The 21,158-nt window shown below is 26.0% G+C and overlaps 1 protein-coding gene across 4 annotated transcripts in view; it reads right to left on the bottom strand.

Annotated features, from left to right (window-relative positions):
- The window catches only part of LOC126898596 (probable phosphorylase b kinase regulatory subunit beta), a 28,132-nt gene extending 10,199 nt beyond the window's left edge, over positions 1–17,933 (bottom strand). Inside the window, exons 1-11 of one of the 4 annotated variants that reach the window (XR_007702312.1) lie at positions 17,664–17,933; positions 15,581–15,716; positions 15,242–15,449; positions 12,021–12,217; positions 7,986–8,145; positions 4,986–5,183; positions 4,708–4,846; positions 3,898–4,160; positions 3,634–3,648; positions 1,811–1,957; positions 1,358–1,441 (exon numbers count right to left, since the gene is read on the bottom strand). Coding sequence is in view for 3 of the 4 variants with exons in the window: in XM_050672825.1 (XP_050528782.1) it covers positions 1,358–1,441; positions 1,811–1,957; positions 3,634–3,648; positions 3,898–4,160; positions 4,708–4,846; positions 4,986–5,183; positions 7,986–8,145; positions 12,021–12,217; positions 15,242–15,449; positions 15,581–15,716; positions 17,664–17,769 (1,653 nt within the window). In the remaining variant the exon portion in view is untranslated. Of the gene's footprint in view, positions 1–1,357; positions 1,442–1,810; positions 1,958–3,633; positions 3,649–3,897; positions 4,161–4,707; positions 4,847–4,985; positions 5,184–7,985; positions 8,146–12,020; positions 12,218–15,241; positions 15,450–15,580; positions 15,717–17,663 lie in introns of those variants that run through there. The other 3 variants (XM_050672825.1, XM_050672827.1, XM_050672828.1) reach the window with 3 other exon arrangements.
- Between the last annotated feature and the right edge of the window lie 3,225 nt (positions 17,934–21,158).

The raw sequence follows: 21,158 nt of genomic DNA, 5'->3' as shown, positions 1-21,158 counted from the left end.
AAATATACGATTTCCTTATCTTAACATTTATTCGAGACATTGCACCACCACTTCTCGTCTACTGTTTTCTTCATCATGCACACTTTTCATGCCCTTTTCAAATTTTCTATTCAATCTGGTGCCTCATGAATGACCAAAAAGTCTTTACACATATGTGGTATACCCTTAATATCCAATCCCGGAATGTCACAGAGTGACTTTCATGGGTTATCAAACGTAAGTTTAACGGACGTTCTAGTGTCGACTACTCGAAATCACAAAAGTGATAAATTATAATAAATTACCCGTTACTAAATAAAATATAATACGGACACAGCATGACAGATTCGAACCATAGTATGTCACAAGCAATATACATTATTCTATATTCTTAAAACATACACCTACATATAACTTCCATATTACACAAATATAATTTAAAGGTCATTACTATGACGCGGAATTATACGCATTTATAAATTTCGGAAAACAAATTTTTATTAATTGACTTTAGAACTTAGTAATATGTTGTTATCATCGCGATTATAGTATGGGTGTGATTATGTGGGGGTTTATCAATGAATACACATATAATCTTATAACAAAGTCGTACAAACTTGAAACCCTCCAAAATGGCTTAAATAAAATTTATAAATAAATTTCAATATACATTTATAAATGCGCATAATTCCGCGCCCTAGTTATTACAAATGTATTTAATTTATTAAAATCTGTATAAATTAAGTGTGTAAGTTTAACCAAGGTTATTACATTTTAAACACTGTATATTTAAAACTCTAAAAATTTCAAAATTTACATCGTTCCTGTAGAATGTTTCAAACGTTTGAATATGTTTAATTGTTAAATTTTTTTAATATATTAATTTAATGTTTTGTACAGGTTATTATTTTTTTTTGTACAATGTTATTTAACGTGGCAGAAATATCATAAAAACGATCATTTAAAAACAATTAATTTATGAAATTTATTTTAATTAACTTTACATACATACATACATAAACGCAAATTAGTAGAAAAGCTAATTAATTTATATATATTTTTAGTTATAATAATTTATGGACTTTACTAATTGGTTATTATATATCCAAGGAATATTTTTACCAAATTTTAAGCTTTTATAATAAATACTTTTTTTAAGAAATTTAAATAAAGTTTAAGGGTGCTACTCTCCAGTAGTCCTTTATAAATAGTTTACTAAAATAAGTACGTATAATGTATTATTCGGTACACATGTATACAAAATAATCCTCAATAATATATCAGTTAACATTGATAAATTTACAACTAGAATGAAGATTATAATTATTTTCATATTCACTATTAGATTCGATTAATTTCTAATTTTTATTTTACTTACTTTACTAGTGCCCAGAGCACCTATAGGTCTTAATGGTCTTCCGCTAAGATTTAATTTTTTATTGACTCCTAAATGTTGGTAAACCTGAAAAACAAACAATCGTCATATACCTACAATCAAAATTTATAATTTCGACAATGAACCAATCATTTTAATATAATCCCTATTAAAATGATAGGTTACATTTCAATCAATTCAAATTTTTTTTAGCATTATTCGTTTAGTATATCGATTATTGATTACAAAAGCTAGAAGTATTTTTTTTATCACAGTAAAGAGTAATATTATAGTAAAATAATAGATTATGGGCTTGAATAGACTGGTTAATTCAACAAAAAAATCAAGTCAAAATGTCGAGTTAAATATATTGATTACCTTGCTCAACAGAACATTGACTTATTTCAAAACTTAATTCACTCCGGTAGTTAGTACTTATAAACTAAGTTAACGAACCTTTACAAGTTCCGTTGATGACCATATCTGAACCGGTTCGACTTCATGTGGCGTTTGTGTTTGGATTCCGTAGGTGGCCATCATAGCTTGTAATCGCATTGACTCAGCAATAAGAACCACTTGAACAACTAAATCAGTTGCTGTGCCCTATATACAAATATGAATAAAAATTAATAATTATAGATTTTCAGATGTTTTAAAGGTTATTTAAAAAAAAATGGTTCGTTTTTATGTTCTAAACAACATAATGAGTGTCGTTGCGCAGTAGCGTATTTTGAACTTTTGTATGGAGGGCTCAAATAACTTTTAGAACATAGAATAGTGAGGAGATTCAGCCCTCTACTTCCCTTTATACTATAATTTTATGTACACGCGTTGGGATACGGACCCACAACTCGCCACTGCCGTTAAGTAAAAATCGGAAAATTAAATTTTTAAAAAAGTAAAATAAACCAAAAAACGACAAACGAAATTTTTTTTTTAAGTCTTAAATACATTCAAGATATATTTCTGAAATATTCTATACATAAAAGAAAATATAAGTTAAAAGTAAATACTCGAAGAAACATAAATGCATGCATATGAAAACCTTTAAGGAAATATATTAAATTATATTATAAGTATAGCAAACATAATAAAATATGATTTCCTTGTTATTTAAATGAAATACCAACACAGCCATGTCATTTTTTCTTATTGAAATCTCGATCACTTTATAGATATAAAGTGATCGAGAATTCAATAAAATGTATGTATTACCTATCCAGGTATTATCTGGATAGGTAATACATACATGTAAAAAACACGTTTAACTGTATTATGCGAAGTTTTTTATAAATATAAAAAACAAAATATTTATAAAAGTACCTCTCTAAGTACTATCCTACACGATTACTGTATGATTTTGCAAAGTAAGTCAGTCAGACAAGAAAAACAAAACACTTTTTGTTTATTAATAGTCACTATAAAAGCAATTATTCGATTATTTAATTATTTAATTTAGTCTTCTAAAAAGTTTACTACAGTTATTTAAAAAAAAACACTTTCTTCGAAATTTGTCATAAATTAAGATTGTAAAAAAAAAAAGGAAACACATAAATATAGGTAACGAGTAGTTCCGTTTCCAAAGTACTAGGCATTATAGGTTTTCTTATTTTCTCTGACTTCAATAGCTTTTAAGAGAGGACAATAATCGTAAATAAATTTATACTAAAATACTAAAACCTTAAGAAATATCAAAAATGTTAAAATACATAAACACCCATGCAAACCGTTAAGTTAAAAATTAAAGAATAATGCAACTGAGGCATTTCGATACATAACCAAATATGAACAGAGTCATTTTACATAACTCTACGTACCTTGTATACATTATTCTCAAAAAATGTTATAAGCATATTAAATTTACACAAAAAAAATACACAAACTTGAAAAAAAGATTAAATTTAAAAATAGCTTGCTACTGAAAATCATTTAATATTGATATAAAATAATTTATTACTTATTTTTCCATCACAATGACTTTTTCATTAAAATTATAGAGGAACTATGCAGTTCAAATCATATGAAAATCACGATAGAAAATTTTATTTGTTTATTTTTATTTAGAGAATTAAATCTCATCCCCATAAATTTGTATATCATCATAGTTCTGTTATACAATAATAAAGATTAGCGGTTCATAGAGATATGAGGTATTTTGTTTTTTCAAACAAACTAACCCTCTTTTTTCTAACGTTTACTCTAAGTATCAAAATTATTATCAAGTTCTGAATGGCAAAAATCACACCATGCATTTTGTTGACTTCTTTGTATTTACTTACAGTGTCATGCCTGGTCTGTAGTGGTACGCGATTTTATAGGCATTGTGAACATGTGAAACAAAATATAAATCGCATATGTAAATAAATGTACTAAATAAGAAAAACGGTTCTTTCCGCTCAGTTCTGTCAAATGGCGTTTTGATAAAGCACAACGATAGTCGTTGGACATTCATCATTATAATTATAATATGACATTAACAAAACAAATAGTAATTTGATAATCATTTTTATTATTTTCAAAACTAAACTAACAATAATAATCACCTGAAATGCAGAATAACGACCTGGTTTCTTGGGTCTATTATACGAAGGTAAATATCGACGGATTGGATCTAGTTCGTTAATATGCAACAGGTTAGATGTCAATAATTGAGCGATAATATACAACGCTTGGTTCCATAAAAACAACGGTGGATCCTCTTCATCGTCGCACTCTGGTCCTGGTGACCTTAACTGACTACCCGGGTTGGCTTTCTCAAAATCAACATTTTCTTTGGTGACATAATAGAACATCGGTACTAGTGGATCTAACCAAAAATAATTACTAAAATTAAGAAAAGTCTAACATTAATGTACAGTTAAAATGAACAATAAAAAAAAAATACTATATAAATAGAAATAAATAATACTTCAACTACATATTAGAGAAAAAATGGAAGTCACGACATTTTGAAAATCGAGACCGAGTATTATCACAATATACATTGTGATATTTATGAACTGGCACATCATTAAAAAACAAGAAATAAAAGCTCAACATGTTCAAAAGTTTATCTCGTAGAAATTTTGCATGTAAATCTCATAAAGTAAAAATTAGACCATCTTTATTTATTTTTTTCTATTAACTTGGTGTATTTCATCGAATGCTTTTATTTGGTTATTTCATTTTCAATGCAACATGCTAACGGTAATATAAAAATAGTTTTTTTTACTGTTTTCTACTATTGCTAAAAGGACTTAAGGATGTATCCATGTTATCTACTAGTTTAACATTTTAGATATTTCTCTAATAAGTGGTGTACTTTAATTCGATATTGTATCCAAATATAAATACCAAACACCCCATCAACCTACCTCCAACGCTGTCAACTCTCATCACATCTTTCAATAACTTTTTATATTCTTCAATTTGTTGAGGTAAATTTTTGAACACACCGTCAATTATCATGTACAAAAAAAACATAGGCCATTCATTTTCAATATTTTCAAAGTCCTTAAATGCAAATTCACGAGTAAATTTTAGTTATTTTAAATTAATTCATTTCATTATGATAAAATTGTAGAAAAATGTATATTACTTTGAATGATTTTATCAGATATTATTTCGATATTTCATTTCAAAGTGTACTAACTTGTGTCTCTCCGACTTTGTAATATTGTCTATTTGGGTCTTCAATAGCACATTTATAACCATCTCGCTTGAACCTCTTAAAGCCATACCGACTTTTTAGTTTTTTCGTAATATTAGCTTTTGTATAAGTAACTAATATTTCTTCGTGTGTTGCAAAAGCTGGATATGAAACTGTAGAAAGTAATGCAGAATCGACTGCCTGGCCAAACAAAATAATAAAACACACATAATTAGCTTTTTGTGTATGTGTGTGTGTAAGTGATTGTGTACGATGATAAACACTCAAATAACAATAAATATTAGACAAATAATTTTCCTAAGGGGCACCATTTTGGTTTCTACAAGGAAGAAGTAAATATTTCTTGTATTAAAGTCAAAAAACCAAGCACAGTATGTTGATGTAGCATTGTTGGGTCCAGTATAGATGATATCTAACAGTGATTAAAATCACTATCTTAAAAAACGCTTCGATGCAAATCATTAGACAATATTTAATTTTTAAAAATTAATGGATTATTCCAAAAGCTACATGATCTCATATTTTATTATTTATATTCTGATAACAAGTTTTATGATTTATAAGTGTAATATATGAATAAATAAATATATATATTAATAATATTTAAATATAAATAGTACTTATCATAAAAAAAAATATAATGATCCGTACATTTTTTAAAAAAGTATAGCATTATAAAGTTATAAATATAAAAAAGAGTTTTTATATTAAGATATATATAAAAGTGTCAGACTTTCCGGAACACTTTCAAAAGTTAAGTTAAAAAAGTTAATTTTTTATGAAAAAGTTGTCATTTTGAATATTCCCCCTGTGATTAAGTAAAGGGTCAGATTTATAAAAAAAAATATACCAAATGATAGGTGAATACATGCACCTATAAAAAAAAATTATATTGATTTGGTCATTTTTGATGTTATGGCAGTTTTAAGTAAAAAAATGTGGAAAAAATTTCAAAAATTAGCGATTTTTAAATTTGTAATTTTTTTGGAGATTTACTCTATTTACGGGAAACAAGGGAAATTTTTTCAATTTTTTAGGGTAATTTCTTCGACTACATACGATTTGTAATCTTTTGACGTATCATTGAAAGAAATCGGTTCGATGAGAGCTGAGAAAAAATGGTAACAGACACAAAAAAAAAACATATCATCGTAAAACTAATTAAACCTTCTCAACTTCGCACTGAAGCTAAAATGAACAAATCTAGTGTTAATGAGATTTCTTTCATTAGAATTTTTTTTTACTATATTACAAATTTATTTTAATTCCTCGTAGAATCATTACTATATTTAACTTTTATAAATAAGCTGCACTTGCTATCTAAATTATATGTTTGATTGTAAGGATAGCCCAAGCAAAACATATTCATACGAATGAACTATAAATATCACCATAGTCTTTTAACAAAATATATTATTTATTTTGAAAAAATAATTTTAACCTAACTGGTAATTCTGCACACGAATATTTAAAAAATTCATAATTTTAAAGAAACGTATAATCGGGATCCAGCAAAGAGGAAATAAGACATTTTTGTAGATTATTGCTAATTGATATGTTAAACTTTTTCAAATAACTGTCGCAAAACTTTTTGATGCGTAATTGAAACAAATATAAACAATGTTTATCTTATCCACTAAAAATTACACGATTTTAAACTTTAGAGTATAATTACTTATAGAAAACATATATAACCTATATAAAACGTCTTTCTTTTTTTAATCATATCAAATATTATTAATTTGATTTAGTATTGAATGATTTATATGTTCCGTTGTTATGCAACGTAACTTGGCCATTTTTAACAAAAAATTAAGATTTTTTGTTTTAATTACCGGTATAACTTCTAGATATCAAGTTACAAAATAATTTTTCTTTTATTATATTACTTTACAATGTATAGTTATAGTTAGTTATAGTTTTGATTTGGTGAAAATTTAAAAAAGAAATGTTTTTAAAAAAAGTATAAAATATTTAAATAAAAAAAAAAAAATTTTTAAGCCCTCTCTCTCGGTAGTATCAACAATGATTAAATTTTAAAAAAAGTACGCCGCCATTTAAGCAAATATCTAAAGTACTGTATTGTCAATAAAAATTTCATAATGAACAGTCCATTTTTCAAAGTTATTTCAATATAAAGTAAAAAATATAAATATCAACATCAAATGTTTTATAACAGTTGTAATGTTTTTTGAACATTTCTATTTATTACGGGGATTAAAATTATTATACATTAAGGCCTAACAATTAGATACGATTTGTGATCATTTGTTATATCAAGAAAAAAACGGCTAAGTAAAACTAATAGCTTCTCAGCTACGTATTAGAGCTAAAATTGAATAATTGACTATATAAGAAATGTATTGTTTATTTTATTTATTAAAGACAGAGTGATTGTTTTATCATTAACCATTTAATTAATCCAAAAATAAATATAATATTGAGAATTCTTTTTTTTTTTTGTTTTTCTTAGTTACATGTTTTTCTCAGACTATATATCATGAAATATTTCTCATATTTATTTCTTATACATTACATGTGTGACAACTTTAATTTTTCAAATGACAACATACTATAACTAGCTTATTTAATAGATAATGGTCTAATTATGAAAATGACTGATTGATAACTTTTGAACTAGTGTTTCGGATGTTATCAATAATTTTAAAAAATGGCTGATATGAGGCATATTTTTGTTATTGTTAACACTAAACATTTTCAAACCGCTTTCTTCCTTCTGCTAGGCGGTTTACTACTTGTCACGGTTGGTAACGCATCGTGGCTCGGTGCTAAGGTACCGGGGTTCGATCCCGTTACATTGGGCTATTTAGATTTTCTTTTTTTTTCTGTGATATAAGCAATAGCTTTTAGAGTGGACATCAAACGTGATTAATGATTAATGTTTTAAAATTATGATTGACAAATTGAAAAAAAATGTTACTAAAAGAAAAAAAATAGTAGCTAATGTTTTTATAACTTCACCTTAGAACTCGATTCTCTAGGCAACAAAGTTTCAAATATACTTCGGTTTCTGTTGTGTGCATCTATGTCAACGTAAATCACTGACCACGAAGCTCCTTTATCACCAAATAAATTACAACCGTTTATTGATTCTAAAGCACTTTTTGCCATGCCAATGGAACTATAAAAATAAACATACTGATTAATACATAATTCGTATAATAACTTAACAAATAGTAAGAAAAAAGTTTTTAATTAAATCATATAGTATGTCTAAATAAAATGTCTAGTAAAAGTATACCAATACGAGTTCAATTTATTACATGACTATCTTTTAATAATAATCTTGGTTATAATTATAATTATAATTTATTTGCATTGATTTATAAGATTTAATGAAATTTTGAAACTGGCTCTTACAGTGGTACTCGAAGTATGAGCATATAACGACGGCAACGTGTTTTGTTATCATTTCCATACAATAAACTAAACTAAAAATTTCAGAGGTAAATTTTTTTACGTTTATCGTAATATTAATTCCTCCATCGTTCGGTATTTGTGACTTGGCCACGATAATCTTGGTTAGATTTAGTGTCTGTCGTTACGTAAACTACGTGCATGGATCTGTGTTGTCCACAAATTAGTAAAATTACAGCGTGTCAGAGCTGTCAAAGCCAAACACTACCACCGTATCAGCTCTGTATGCAAGGACACGTGACATGCTGTACGTGTCACAAGTACAGATGGATGTGTCCATGTGGAGAATTGTACTCAGCAGAATCGCATGCTATTTTTGATAAGTTGGTATCTTCCTTAAAATTTCCATGCAAGTATGAAGTTGCCCATGTTAATGGGGATGTTAGCAAATTATCCACAGAAGACAGAACCAATCTTAGATGGTATACAATCGATGAACTTGAACGTCACTATCGGACTGTGTGTAACAAAAATTTGTTTTTATGTCCCTTATCAGGTTGTAATTATAGAGGTCGAATTGATACCATAACAGAACACTACGACCAAGCCCATACGTCTATTATATGTGACTTAAACAAAGATGGAAATGAACCCATAGTTTTAACAATTATTAGTCAACGGTCAGTGCTCTTAATAGTATTATTCATCTTGGCCTTATGGAAATTTCTACCATTTTTTCTCGCACTCTGCTTAATATGCTCAACGCTAGTAAAAAAACAATATAGTAAAAAAAGGTGTTTTTTCTTTTTTAGACCCATAAAGGAAACGATATTTAAAATTTTTAACGGATATTTCATGTTCAATATAAACTCAAAAAAAATTCAACGTGACAACATCAATCCAACAGATTTTATAAAATACGATTTCTATCAGGAAGAATTAGTTATATCTAATTTAGATTCTAAAATTATAGCAATTACTATTTCGTTAAGTGAAACAAATTTTAGAAAGGAAAAATAGTATCATCACTGTATTTAAAACGAAAATAATTATTCATCTTTTATCATCAATTCTAAAATTTAACTGATTCTTGTATTTATCATAAACAATAAAATTATTTGAAATCTAAATCTAAACATTTCAATCCACTTATTTAATTATTTTAATTAACTACAACGAATATATTTTACAAAACTAGTTTCCAAAAAAATACTTGGTATTTTAATTTTGTTTTTTTCTTCAATTACAAAAACGTAATATCGTTAAAAATATTATAATACTAAAATTATTCTATTATTAGTATCAATATTGCGTGCTTACTAAAATTTACAAAAATAACTTGATTTGTGTAACTCAACAATTTGTAATTTTTTTCTATTTTTCTAATTTTACTATTATAAAAATCTTAACTCTAAAAAATAAGTATCTGTGGAAACGTGAATTCAATTCATTTAAATCGTCAAAAAAATAAAATCAATCCTTGATTATTGTAATGAACATCAATGGAGTGCGATGATAGAAAAACAGACGTTTCAGAAGTCTCTGAAAAAATTTTCTCAGTTATTCGTAAAATCGAAAACAACTTGGAATCTTTAGTTAACAGTTGTGATTCACAAATGGATAGTTTAGTCGAACTCATAGAGAGTTGTAATGATTTTCAAGACAAAAATTCGAACGATAAGGCTTTAACCGTGACAGAAGTCGCTAAAAAATATGAGTGGCAAGAGTTTTCAGCTGAGTTAGCTGAGATAAGAAAAATCTTTAAAAAAAACTGTAATGATGTGTTCACGAGTGAAATTGAAGATTGCTACGGTGTTAAATCACCAGAAAAAAAGACAATTAATAGCGTTAGTGACTTAATTTGCGAACCATCTCTAATTGAAGTAAATACACATTTTGAAGAAAATATAGAAAACTATGACGCTGAACTATTCACATATAATGATAGATAAATAACCCATATAAAAAAACTATTATTAAGTTTTTCAATTTACTAAATAAAATAAAAAATATTTATCGTAAAAGTTTTTGATTTATTTTTTGAAATTTATCAAAAAATGTATATTTCTTAAGTATTAGTAATATAAACTATATCAATATCAATTTTAATAAGCTGATTTTCAAACTGAATTCCATTTTAGATATTTCAATTAGATTATTGGACTAAAAATTGGGTTTAAAATAGGATAATATATATACTTTTTTATTTTATAGATTAAAATTTACAATTTCGTTCTTTTATTTTATATAAACTCGTGTTTTTGAGATAGCAATTTAAAAGACATAGCTGCAGTAACAAGTAGTATGTTTAAGGAAGAATACATGGTAGATTGTCCATTGGGATTTTTTTTCGTTATTAACACTATCAACATACTGCACAAATATCATGAGGTTTAATTAGACAATTAAACTGCAAATTATGGTTAAATAATATAACCCTTATTAGATATGATCATGGAATATTAAAAATTCAAAGGTTTTTTATGTTTTTCCTGAAACATATTTATTAATAGCTTAATTTCTTCACACATTAAAAGTGTAATGGGTACATGAAAATAACAGTTTTAAGAAAAAAAAAGTTCAAAAAATATATAAATTTACTAATTTTAAAAATTGCAATTTTTTGGAAAAATTTTTTCATCTTTCAGGAACAAAGAGAATTTTTTCAATTTTTAAGGACAATGTCTTGCTAATTAGACACGCTTTGTGATCTTTTGATGTATCATTGAAAGAAATCGGTCCGGGAGAGCTGAAATAAAGTGGCGACAGATATAAAAAAAACACATCATAGTAAAATTAATACCTTCTCAACTTTGTATCGAAGCTAACATTTGGAATGATGTAAGAGGTTTTATTTCTAAATTGTAAACAAATTCTTAAATGTATTATTTAGTTCTGGATTTTATCGTGAGATTATGAACCACTTTAAATAGTGAATATGAGACAAGGGGCGTTTTCAGATTAACTTTATGGCGAGGCGGTGAATCCACATATTTTTGTCAACTAGTTTGGAAATAATTTGCTCAAATAATGTTTTGAACTTAGAATTGCTTAACTTTCAAAGACAAAAAAAAAATGTTGTTATTAAGGCAATTTCAACTTGTATTCATTTTTTGTTTATAACCTTAAAACATATTGATGAACAAGCCACATAAAAATTAATTATATGCATTTTTATGCAACACTTTTAGATCACAAAAGTAATATCAACACGTATTGTTTTACCACAGTTAATACTAGACTAACTATGAAAAGATCATAAATTAATACATGATTAAAATATACTTAAAATAATAATACTGTTTAAGAACATAAAAAATGTTTTCATCAACAAAATTATACCAATATATAACAAAAAATATTTGTTATACGAGTTTCTAATATAATACTTAAATATATACTTCTCAAATATAGACCAAGAAAATTATATGAATTAATAACATTTTACTTTACTGAAAAAGGGATATGTATTCATTAAAAACTCAGGAATTATGTGTCAAATGTACATGTAATGTGCAAAACATCTAAATATGTATTATAAAAACGTATTTACTTTGAATAATTTATTTAAAAATCGAGAAAATTACACTAATTTTCGAATATATTATAGAATAATAAAGTCAATATAAATATAATAACCTGGCATGAATTTCAGGAGTATTATCATTATAAGAACTTCCTCTTCCCCATACTGCATAATCTGGCGTTCGATAAGCGCGTTCGATGTAATATACTAGATTCTGAACAAATGCCACTTCATCTTTCGTATAAATTATTTGTAAACCAGAAGTAGTCATTTGAACTAAATATATCAAATAAAGAGATACAACATCAACCTAAAAAATTTACAAATAAATTCAAAGATTTTATTTGATACATATAAATATTTAAATTTATATATTTAAAAAATCAACTTCATCTAAATCTTAGACTTAATATTTTTTTTTTGTAAATAAATGATAATTATTTTATTTGGACAAAATTGACGCCATTCGGATTTTATAATATTACACGAATAAAATTGATTTAGTTAAAAGACATACCTACAATATATAGGGTGATTGATTAACGTTGTCTCACAAATTATGGCATAGTGAATATACAGTGAGGCATAGTTAATCAATCACCATGTACAAATCGATTAACAAATATAAAACAAAATAGTGAAACTTCTAATGATCTATGTACACCGTGTGTTAAAGACTCTCATCATTCTGTTGAAAAGGGCATTTCTTTCAAGCAGAGATGACCACAGAAAAATTTGCTCGGGGTTCAAAAAATATCGACAACAATTTAAGCCAAGGAGTAATTCCCCATATCAAATGGGTTAAATAATCGCGATCCCCTAACCCCAAAATTCATACAATAATCTAATATTTTACTTAAAACGGTACTCTAGAAGGGTTATGAACAAGTAAGAAATCCTACACATAGCGTTTCTAATTTATATTTAAGCTCAACAAATGTTTTCAACGATCTAAATTCAATAAATCTAAAATTGTGTAATGGTCCAGATAATATTTCAGTTATTTAAAAAAAATGATTGAAAGAGCAAAATGCTCTTTTGAATTATGTTTTATTATTTTAAAACTGTACAACAGCTCCTTAAATCTGGATAAAATCCCTGATCTTTAATTGTACTTTTGTTGCCTCTTTATTTAAAAGACAACCGAGAAAATGTTTGTAATTACAGGACAATCTCAAAAATTTCATAATTACCAAAAATATTTTCTAAAATTATAACAAATATAATTACATCATAATAAAAAATGTTATAGCTAAATAACATCATGACTTTCGTGAAAAATATCCCACTATTACTAATCTTTCAGTTTTCAAAAAAATTTCAATTGAATGATTCAATTTGAATCATTTTCATGCAACAAACAGTTTGATGTTATATTTGTTCATTTTAGAAAGGCTCATTGTAAATTAACATAAATTTGCCTATGAAAAAATTAAATACCATTGGAGTTTTAATTATTTTGCTATTTTGATTTCATTTTCTTTTAACGAATAGATTACAAAATCATAAATCTGGTGTCATAAATATTACACTTGGCATTCCACAAAGTAATCTTTTGCTGAGTCCCTTTTTTTTTTGTATTTCAACGAAATAGTTATAAATTAAATATTCAAATATGTTATTGTTTGCAAATTATATAAAATCATTTAAATCTATTGATACTACATTGTCTGATACAATAAATTTCAATATGACACAGAGAATTTTATGAATTTTGTGTAACAAAAATTAAATTAAATTAAACTTATTACAATTCTTTATATGTTCTGTTACTTTACAAAAATAAATAATAATAAATAGTTATATGATTGAAAACATTATTATAAATACATTACACAAGATTTAAGACTTGAGTATATTATTTTAAGTAAATTATTTTTCAAAGCACATGCACACTTTTTAAAAACCCAGCACAGTAGGGTCGCGGGACAGTGGGGACGTCGTATAGTTGGGTCCAGTATAGATGATATCTGACAGTGATTAAAATCACTATCATATAAAACGCTACGATACAAATCTCTAGATAGTCTTTAATTTTATGAAATTGGTTGATTATTCTAAAAAGCAAAATTAACTCCTATTTCTATCATTATTCCTAATTAGTAGTTGATTTATAAATATAACGTAGTATGAAATTGATATTTAATGATTAGGTATTGTAATTTTTTCGGAGAATTTATAAAAAATTATAAAGAGAAATTATTTTATCCAGGATAAAAGTGGTTCGCCTATACCTAAATGAAATAAAACTTAAACAAGAACAACACTTGGTTTTAGAAACAGCTTTGTAGATAAACTACTTAAAACTTATATTAGAAGGTTTCATGGCAGATAAAGTAAAACCAACAGCATTAATAGTAATATTTCTACCGGTAAAAAAACCTTGCTGATCAACTGATCGAGTAAAAAACGTAGCACGCTCCATATACTTTAATACTATCGACATAAATATTAGCACTGAAATGAGCTGCTAGTTTAGAACATCAGTTGTATTATCAGACTTTAGAATGGGATATTCATGGCTAATTTACTACACAATTAGAAAAACATCTTCCTGAAAAGACTAATTAAAAAAACGAACAAAAAATAAATTGAGATTCTATCTGGACTTATTTTCATCCATCAGAAACCACGTGTGCTTGACAGCGAATATAAAGTTTCCGTTACTTCATCAATAGTTAAATTATAAAATAAATCCAACTGGTTTTTAGAAATATTCATGGGATTTTTATAAAATTATGAAAAATAATTCGCAAATGTTAACTTTAACAGACTCACTTAATATAACCAAAACAGTCGACGTGGATAGCAAAAGTACTTTTTTCTGTCTCTGTGCGCTAAGATGTACACTATGGCGTATATTAAAAATATTGTACTGACGCATGAAAATTTTCAGATCATTTCTTACACTATTCTAAATTAGTAAACCAACATTTAATTTTAAACTTCAATGTTTGTTTTGTGATAAAGTTAGAGATGAAAATTTTAATAAAAGAAAATGAAAAATTTGGGTTAAATAGCGTTAAAACTAATGTAATTTCGGTTTGTACATTTTCTTTTTTCTTTTTCATTCTTTTTTGGAGAATTAGGGCCTCTACAATTTTTGTGCCCCACAAGTAGTATAAATATACACACATTTTTTATTATATAGTAATATAACCTTATAGGTTGAATTCCAAGAGTGGAATATGTATAAACATGAAAATGTTATTAAATATTGAAATTTTATTTTCGAAACCAAAAGGCCTTGTAAGATAAACATTTTTTTAGATACGATATTATGAAAATAACGTTTAAAATGTACTAAGTATTTGTAAAATACTACGATGCATACTTGTAAGTGAGGATAGCCTTCATCCGAATAAATGATATCGCCGTTTTTTAGATTGAACTTTGAGTGTAGCGCATACTTGTTGCACTGATGTTTTTTGAAGCGTTCCACTTGGTCGGCTTGTCTTATCCAACAAGCTAATATTCCTCGCATACACTTAACTGCAGATTGTCCTAACTCGTACGATTTACCTCGATCATCATCTATTCTCCTAGAAAATAAAATTAGGATAAGTAATATAAATTATTAAATTTAACAACAATTCCGTAATCTGTTCTTTTTTTAATAATGTCAAACATTTATATTAATGTTTTTATAATTTCCAATAAAATATATAAATACCTGTAAGCTTGAAATAAACTCCATACAGCCGCTGCACAGTATATACTATCTCTAACGCTGGCCTCTATTTCGTCGTCAGACAATACTGGAAATAATCCAGTGATCGCACTCTGATACCTTAAAAGTTGTCTTTTCACTAAAACGAAAAAAATGTTTAATCTATATAGCTTTTATTTTCCCTGTTTAATATATTTTAATTTATGTAATTTACAAATATAACAATTAAAATCTTGGTACTCAAGTAAAAGATCATAAATAAGAAAAATTATTTTTTTATTTCGAATCAGTCCTCATTAAATCATCCAGAGTAGTCGCGCAACCATATAATTTTTTTAGAAAATTCACACATGAATTACCTAGTATATCAATAAGAAAAATTTTAGGTGAAAATTAATTTATGACCAGTCAACATGAAATAGCGAAATAACACATTTCGTAAAAACACCGCTGAATACGATGTAATTATACTTAAGATTTGAAAATTTCATCATTTTTATTATTAGGATGTTTTTACATATTCAATATTAATAATAGGAATTTTTTAATTTTAAATTAACTTTTTAAGTAATATTCAGAAAAATTTCTTTTTTATAAAAAAAACTTCTCAGAATTAAAACTAACAATAAAATACAATTTATTTTAATGAATATTTTTTAGGTTATGTTAACATTATTCAGTATTATAATAAAATTGTGTTTTGAACATTTCTTTGGCTTTTTTTAACAAATTAACTTTACCTTAGTTTTTCTCCAGTGGGACAAAAAATTAAATCATTTAATATTGTTACAGATGTTGACTATCTATGATAAACATTACAACTTATTATAAAAAATAATTAAATTTTATTAAAACAAACTTAAATTTAGCTTTAAATGTTCCTTTTAGCTTCGATGCTATGATGCGTTTTATTTTTATTTATTTATTTTTTTTCGTGTCTGTTACCACTTTTTCTCAGCTCTCACCGAACGGATTTCTTTCAACGATACGTCAAAAGATCACAAATTGTGTCTAGTCAAAGACATTACCCTTAAAAATTGAAAAAATTTCCCTCGTTCCCCGTAAATGGGGGAAACCTCCAAAAAAATTACATATTTAAAAATCGCTAATTTTCGAAATTTTTTCAATTTTTTTTACTAAAAACTGCCGTAAATTTTTCAAAAAACCTGCCCACAAGGGGGGATTTAAAATGATAACTTTTTCAACTTAACTTTTGAAAATGTTCCGGAAGGTCTGACACTTTTATATATATATTACATTAAAGCTAATGTAATGTTCTTTATTATGAAAAAAAAAAATTTCGGACTTTATTTTATCTTCACGGTGAAAATGGCTACCAAATGCTATTATTGTGTGAAAATTCTCGATTTTATTTTTTATATTTTTAACTTTGTAATGCTTTAACTTATTGAAAAGCGTATGGATCAACATAATTTTTCTATGAGAAATACTATTTTTTAATAATCCCTTTTTTATTCGACATACTTTATCTTAATCAAGATATTAATAAGGAACTAGCAGATCATGTAGCTTTTGGAATAATACACCAATTTTTTTTAAATTAAATACAATCTAAATTTTGCATCGAAGCGTTTATTTTTGATAGTGATTTTAATCACTGTCAGATATCATTATACTTGATCCAACTATACCACGGCACCACTGTGCCGTGACCCCCCTGTACTGGGTTTTTTTAATTTGTTATGTTGTAAATTATTTCAAAAACTCAATGTTTTATTATTTTCAAGACTGAGATTTTATTACTAATTAGATAATGTTTATTGGTCTCAATAAAATATTTGGTCAAATAAAATATTCCTAACTTTGGCGAGCACACAGTTAAAGAGTTAATTAAAAACTACAATTAAATGAAGTGATCATTTTTTATTAATAAAAAAAGCTCAACTAAAATCAAATTGTAATGTTTAGTTTCAATTAAAATCATTCGTTACAATAACAACGTATAAGACAATGTTTGATTTTAATATTATCTTGAACATTATACTTCTCTCAACCTTATCATTATAAAGGATGTATAAAAACATATAAATATTATTTTTTTAATGCAATTAATAGCCAAAAATACCTATTCCATAGTAAATATCCAAGTGCTTGACGGTTTCTTCATAGTTAGATATTTTCAAATATAGATCAATGTCAGAATCAAGAAAACTCGCGTTTTTTGCACTCATTTTAAAAAATATAATCAATTAAAAGTTCAGGCATCAGTCACAGGAAAAAATATACAATTATATTTTCTTTACTTGAAAACACTAAAATTATAGCTAAACAGCGTTATAATATTAAGCTATAATCATTTATAAACGAATAGACGGATGATAAAACTATAAACGTTGTCAATTTCACCGTCTAAATATAAAGAAGCGGTACGCATGTTAGTCAGCAAACAGCTGCTTACTGATATAAGCCAATTCGATAGGAAAGGGAAGATCAGTGTGCTTTTTAACACGATTGAAATTTTAAAACGAGCTTAATATCAACAATTCATACTAATGTGTGTAAATAAAAAAAATATTATCACTTAGTGTGAAAAATTAAGAAATTATTTGCAAATTTAGAAAATTTTTCATTTATAGAAATTATATTAATTATTTATGACTTTCCAAAAAAACAAGAAGGCGTATAAATTGGAACAATATTTTGATTAGAACAGATTTTATAAGATATAATTATTGTGATATTATAAAATATCATAATCTGACAATTCTTTTAACTTTATCAGAATTTCATTTTCCATATTTTACTTGTATAAATCCTTATTGTGTTCAGTAAATAAGGAAACGAGTTTCCATTGTTTTCATTGTTTGTATCAATTAACATGTTCCATTACTCTTTGAAAACCGTATATTAAAATATGATTAAAACGTTCCTTTTTGTTTTTTTTATTAGATGAACTTCGGTTTATAACCTGTACATAAAATAAGGGATGACTTATAACTAATGTAGATTTTTAAAATCAAATGAAGTAAATTTTGAAATCCTTTGAAATTTGCTGATTTCTATGACTAGATAAATAAACTATACATTTATGATGTAATAACTCTAATAGAGTTTATTTATTTAATGTACATAATATTAGAATAAACTTTTAGGACATCAAAAAAACATAGAACAATTTTACATAGTAAATTTATAATAAATTAAGTATGTAAATCACATATACGTAATTATTAGGGTTCGGAACTTTATGAATTTATAAAATTTAATTTAGACTGACGTGGTGTTGTATATACCCATAATACATTTTTATGGAGTTGGATGTCTTGGAAGTGGTCCAAACAAATTTTATAAATGCATTAATCCTAGTGATAATTCACATATATATTCATATGCATTTATATATTATTCACATAACTAAGTATTCTTTGTTGACAACATTTAGATAACAAAGATTTAATAATATAAATATTTAAAAAGTGATATGATTTTAGAAAAGATCTGAGGATCCGTAGCTCTGTAACAGTGATTTACGTACAGTGTGGGGACGATATTAGGTTTAAATGCAATTTTTTTATACAGTCAGTGGCGTAGCAAAAATGGGAGCTTCCTATTGTAGTTTCCCTCTTGATTGTATTAAACTCAAATTATTTACGGGATGTTTTAAAAATTGGTCAATTATTATATTTAATTTTTCATCATAAGTACAGAATATGAAATGTTACTATCTATTATCGTATATTATTCAATTTTTTTATCGTAACATTAACAATTGTATAACCTGGTTATACAAAAAATACTTATTTGTAAATTATAATCATATGACGTGTATTATGAACAAAGGTTAAATTATAACCAAAAAAAAATGATTATAGCCGGTGGAGTACAAACTGTGAAAAGATATAATATTTAAGCATCATATAGCATTGACAGTAGTGTTAGCGGGAAATTGAAATTTTGATATTAACCTCAGGTTTACGAGATATATTGTTACGTTAATGGGATTTCTTTTAAAATGCTAAGCATTAATACAATAATCATGAAGTAATAAAAATGTAGTAATATATAGTATATAAAATGTTTTATAAACTTAAGCTTACTGTATAATTAAGTAATCTACTACAGTTTATTTTATTGGACTTGATATATTATTGACGAACCTATACCTCTATTTACTATAAAACCATGATTATCGTGATTTTAGGCCGTTGTAGTATCATTATATTAACAAAATACTTTAAAACTAAGTGTATGTTATAAAAATAGGCGATTTTTTATCATATTAGGAAGCTGATTCTTAAAACAATTATAAATTATTTCACGTTTGTAAAATTCATTTACTGCAAGATATCTATTGTGATGTGTTCTTAAAAATTATATAAATTTAGCAACTACAAATCATTTGATATTTTGTAAAACCTAATCATAAAAATTAGCCGAATATTTTTAATGTCTTATGATGAATAAAAATTTAATTGGCTGATCATAAAAATGTACAATACTTATGAACATTAAACAAATTTATAACATTAATAAATCAAATTAAAAACTTAGGTTTTAGATAATCAGCGGAAGAAAGTTTTCTACAATTTTTTTTTTTATGTAATATAGTAAGTCTGACCGACTGTTGGTATGGTAACTCTCTACTCAGCTCGGCAATCCTTCCACTCTCTCGCATATATAGAATTCGTACCTTTTAAATCCATCATTAAATTTTAACTTGACAACTAAACAAAATTCACTAGAAAGAATAAAATAAATCTATACTAAATTTATTACAATAATATGCAATTATTGTTATTTTTTGAATTAGTGTCACCAAGGTTAACAAACGTGTGTCAATGTGTTTTATACTCAACAACACAGAGACACATTATGTTTAACAGAGCTCAGCAGCGAGAATATAATATATATTTATTATATTATAATAAATATTTTTATTTTGATAAAGTTTTCGTATCAATTTATTTGCTTGGCGTGTTTTTAGATTTTTAATGTGTTTTTTAGAGCATATCAATTTATTTTTTAACCTACATATTATTATTGTTATGTTTCGTGTAGTTTAAATATAATATAAAATTGAATATTATAAAATCGTATATTTTAATTTATTAAAATATTAACTTAGAAAAAAATTATTTTATTTTTAATCTACTTATTTCATTATTGGAATCACCCAAAATTGGCATACATTTTAGCTTCGATGCAAAGCTGAGAAGGTATTTGTTTTACTAAGATGTGTTTTTTTTTTTTTGTGTGTCTGTTACCACTTTTTCTCAGCTCTCACCGAACCGATTTCTTTCAATGATACGTCAAAAGATCACAAATCGTATCTAGTCGAAGACATTACCCTTAAAAATTGAAAAAAATTCCCTCGTTCCCCGTAAATGGGGGAAACCTCCAAAAAAATTACAAATTTAAAAATCGCTAATTTTCGAAATTTTTTCAATTTTTTTTACTTAAAAGTGCCATAACTTTTTCAAAAATGAACATATCAATATAATTCTTTTTTATATAGATGCATAATATCATTACCTTTCATTTGGTATATTTTTTTCATAAATTTAACCCTTAACCTGCCCACAAGGGGGGATTTAAAATGACAACTTTTTCACAAAAAATT

Source organism: Daktulosphaira vitifoliae, unplaced genomic scaffold (assembly GCF_025091365.1).
Source record: "Daktulosphaira vitifoliae isolate Bord-2020 unplaced genomic scaffold, ASM2509136v1 Scaffold_2, whole genome shotgun sequence".
NCBI classification, from domain to species: domain Eukaryota; kingdom Metazoa; phylum Arthropoda; class Insecta; order Hemiptera; family Phylloxeridae; genus Daktulosphaira; species Daktulosphaira vitifoliae.
The sequence above is the reverse complement of the archived record's forward strand: the minus strand, read 5'-3'. Positions and strand labels throughout refer to the sequence as shown.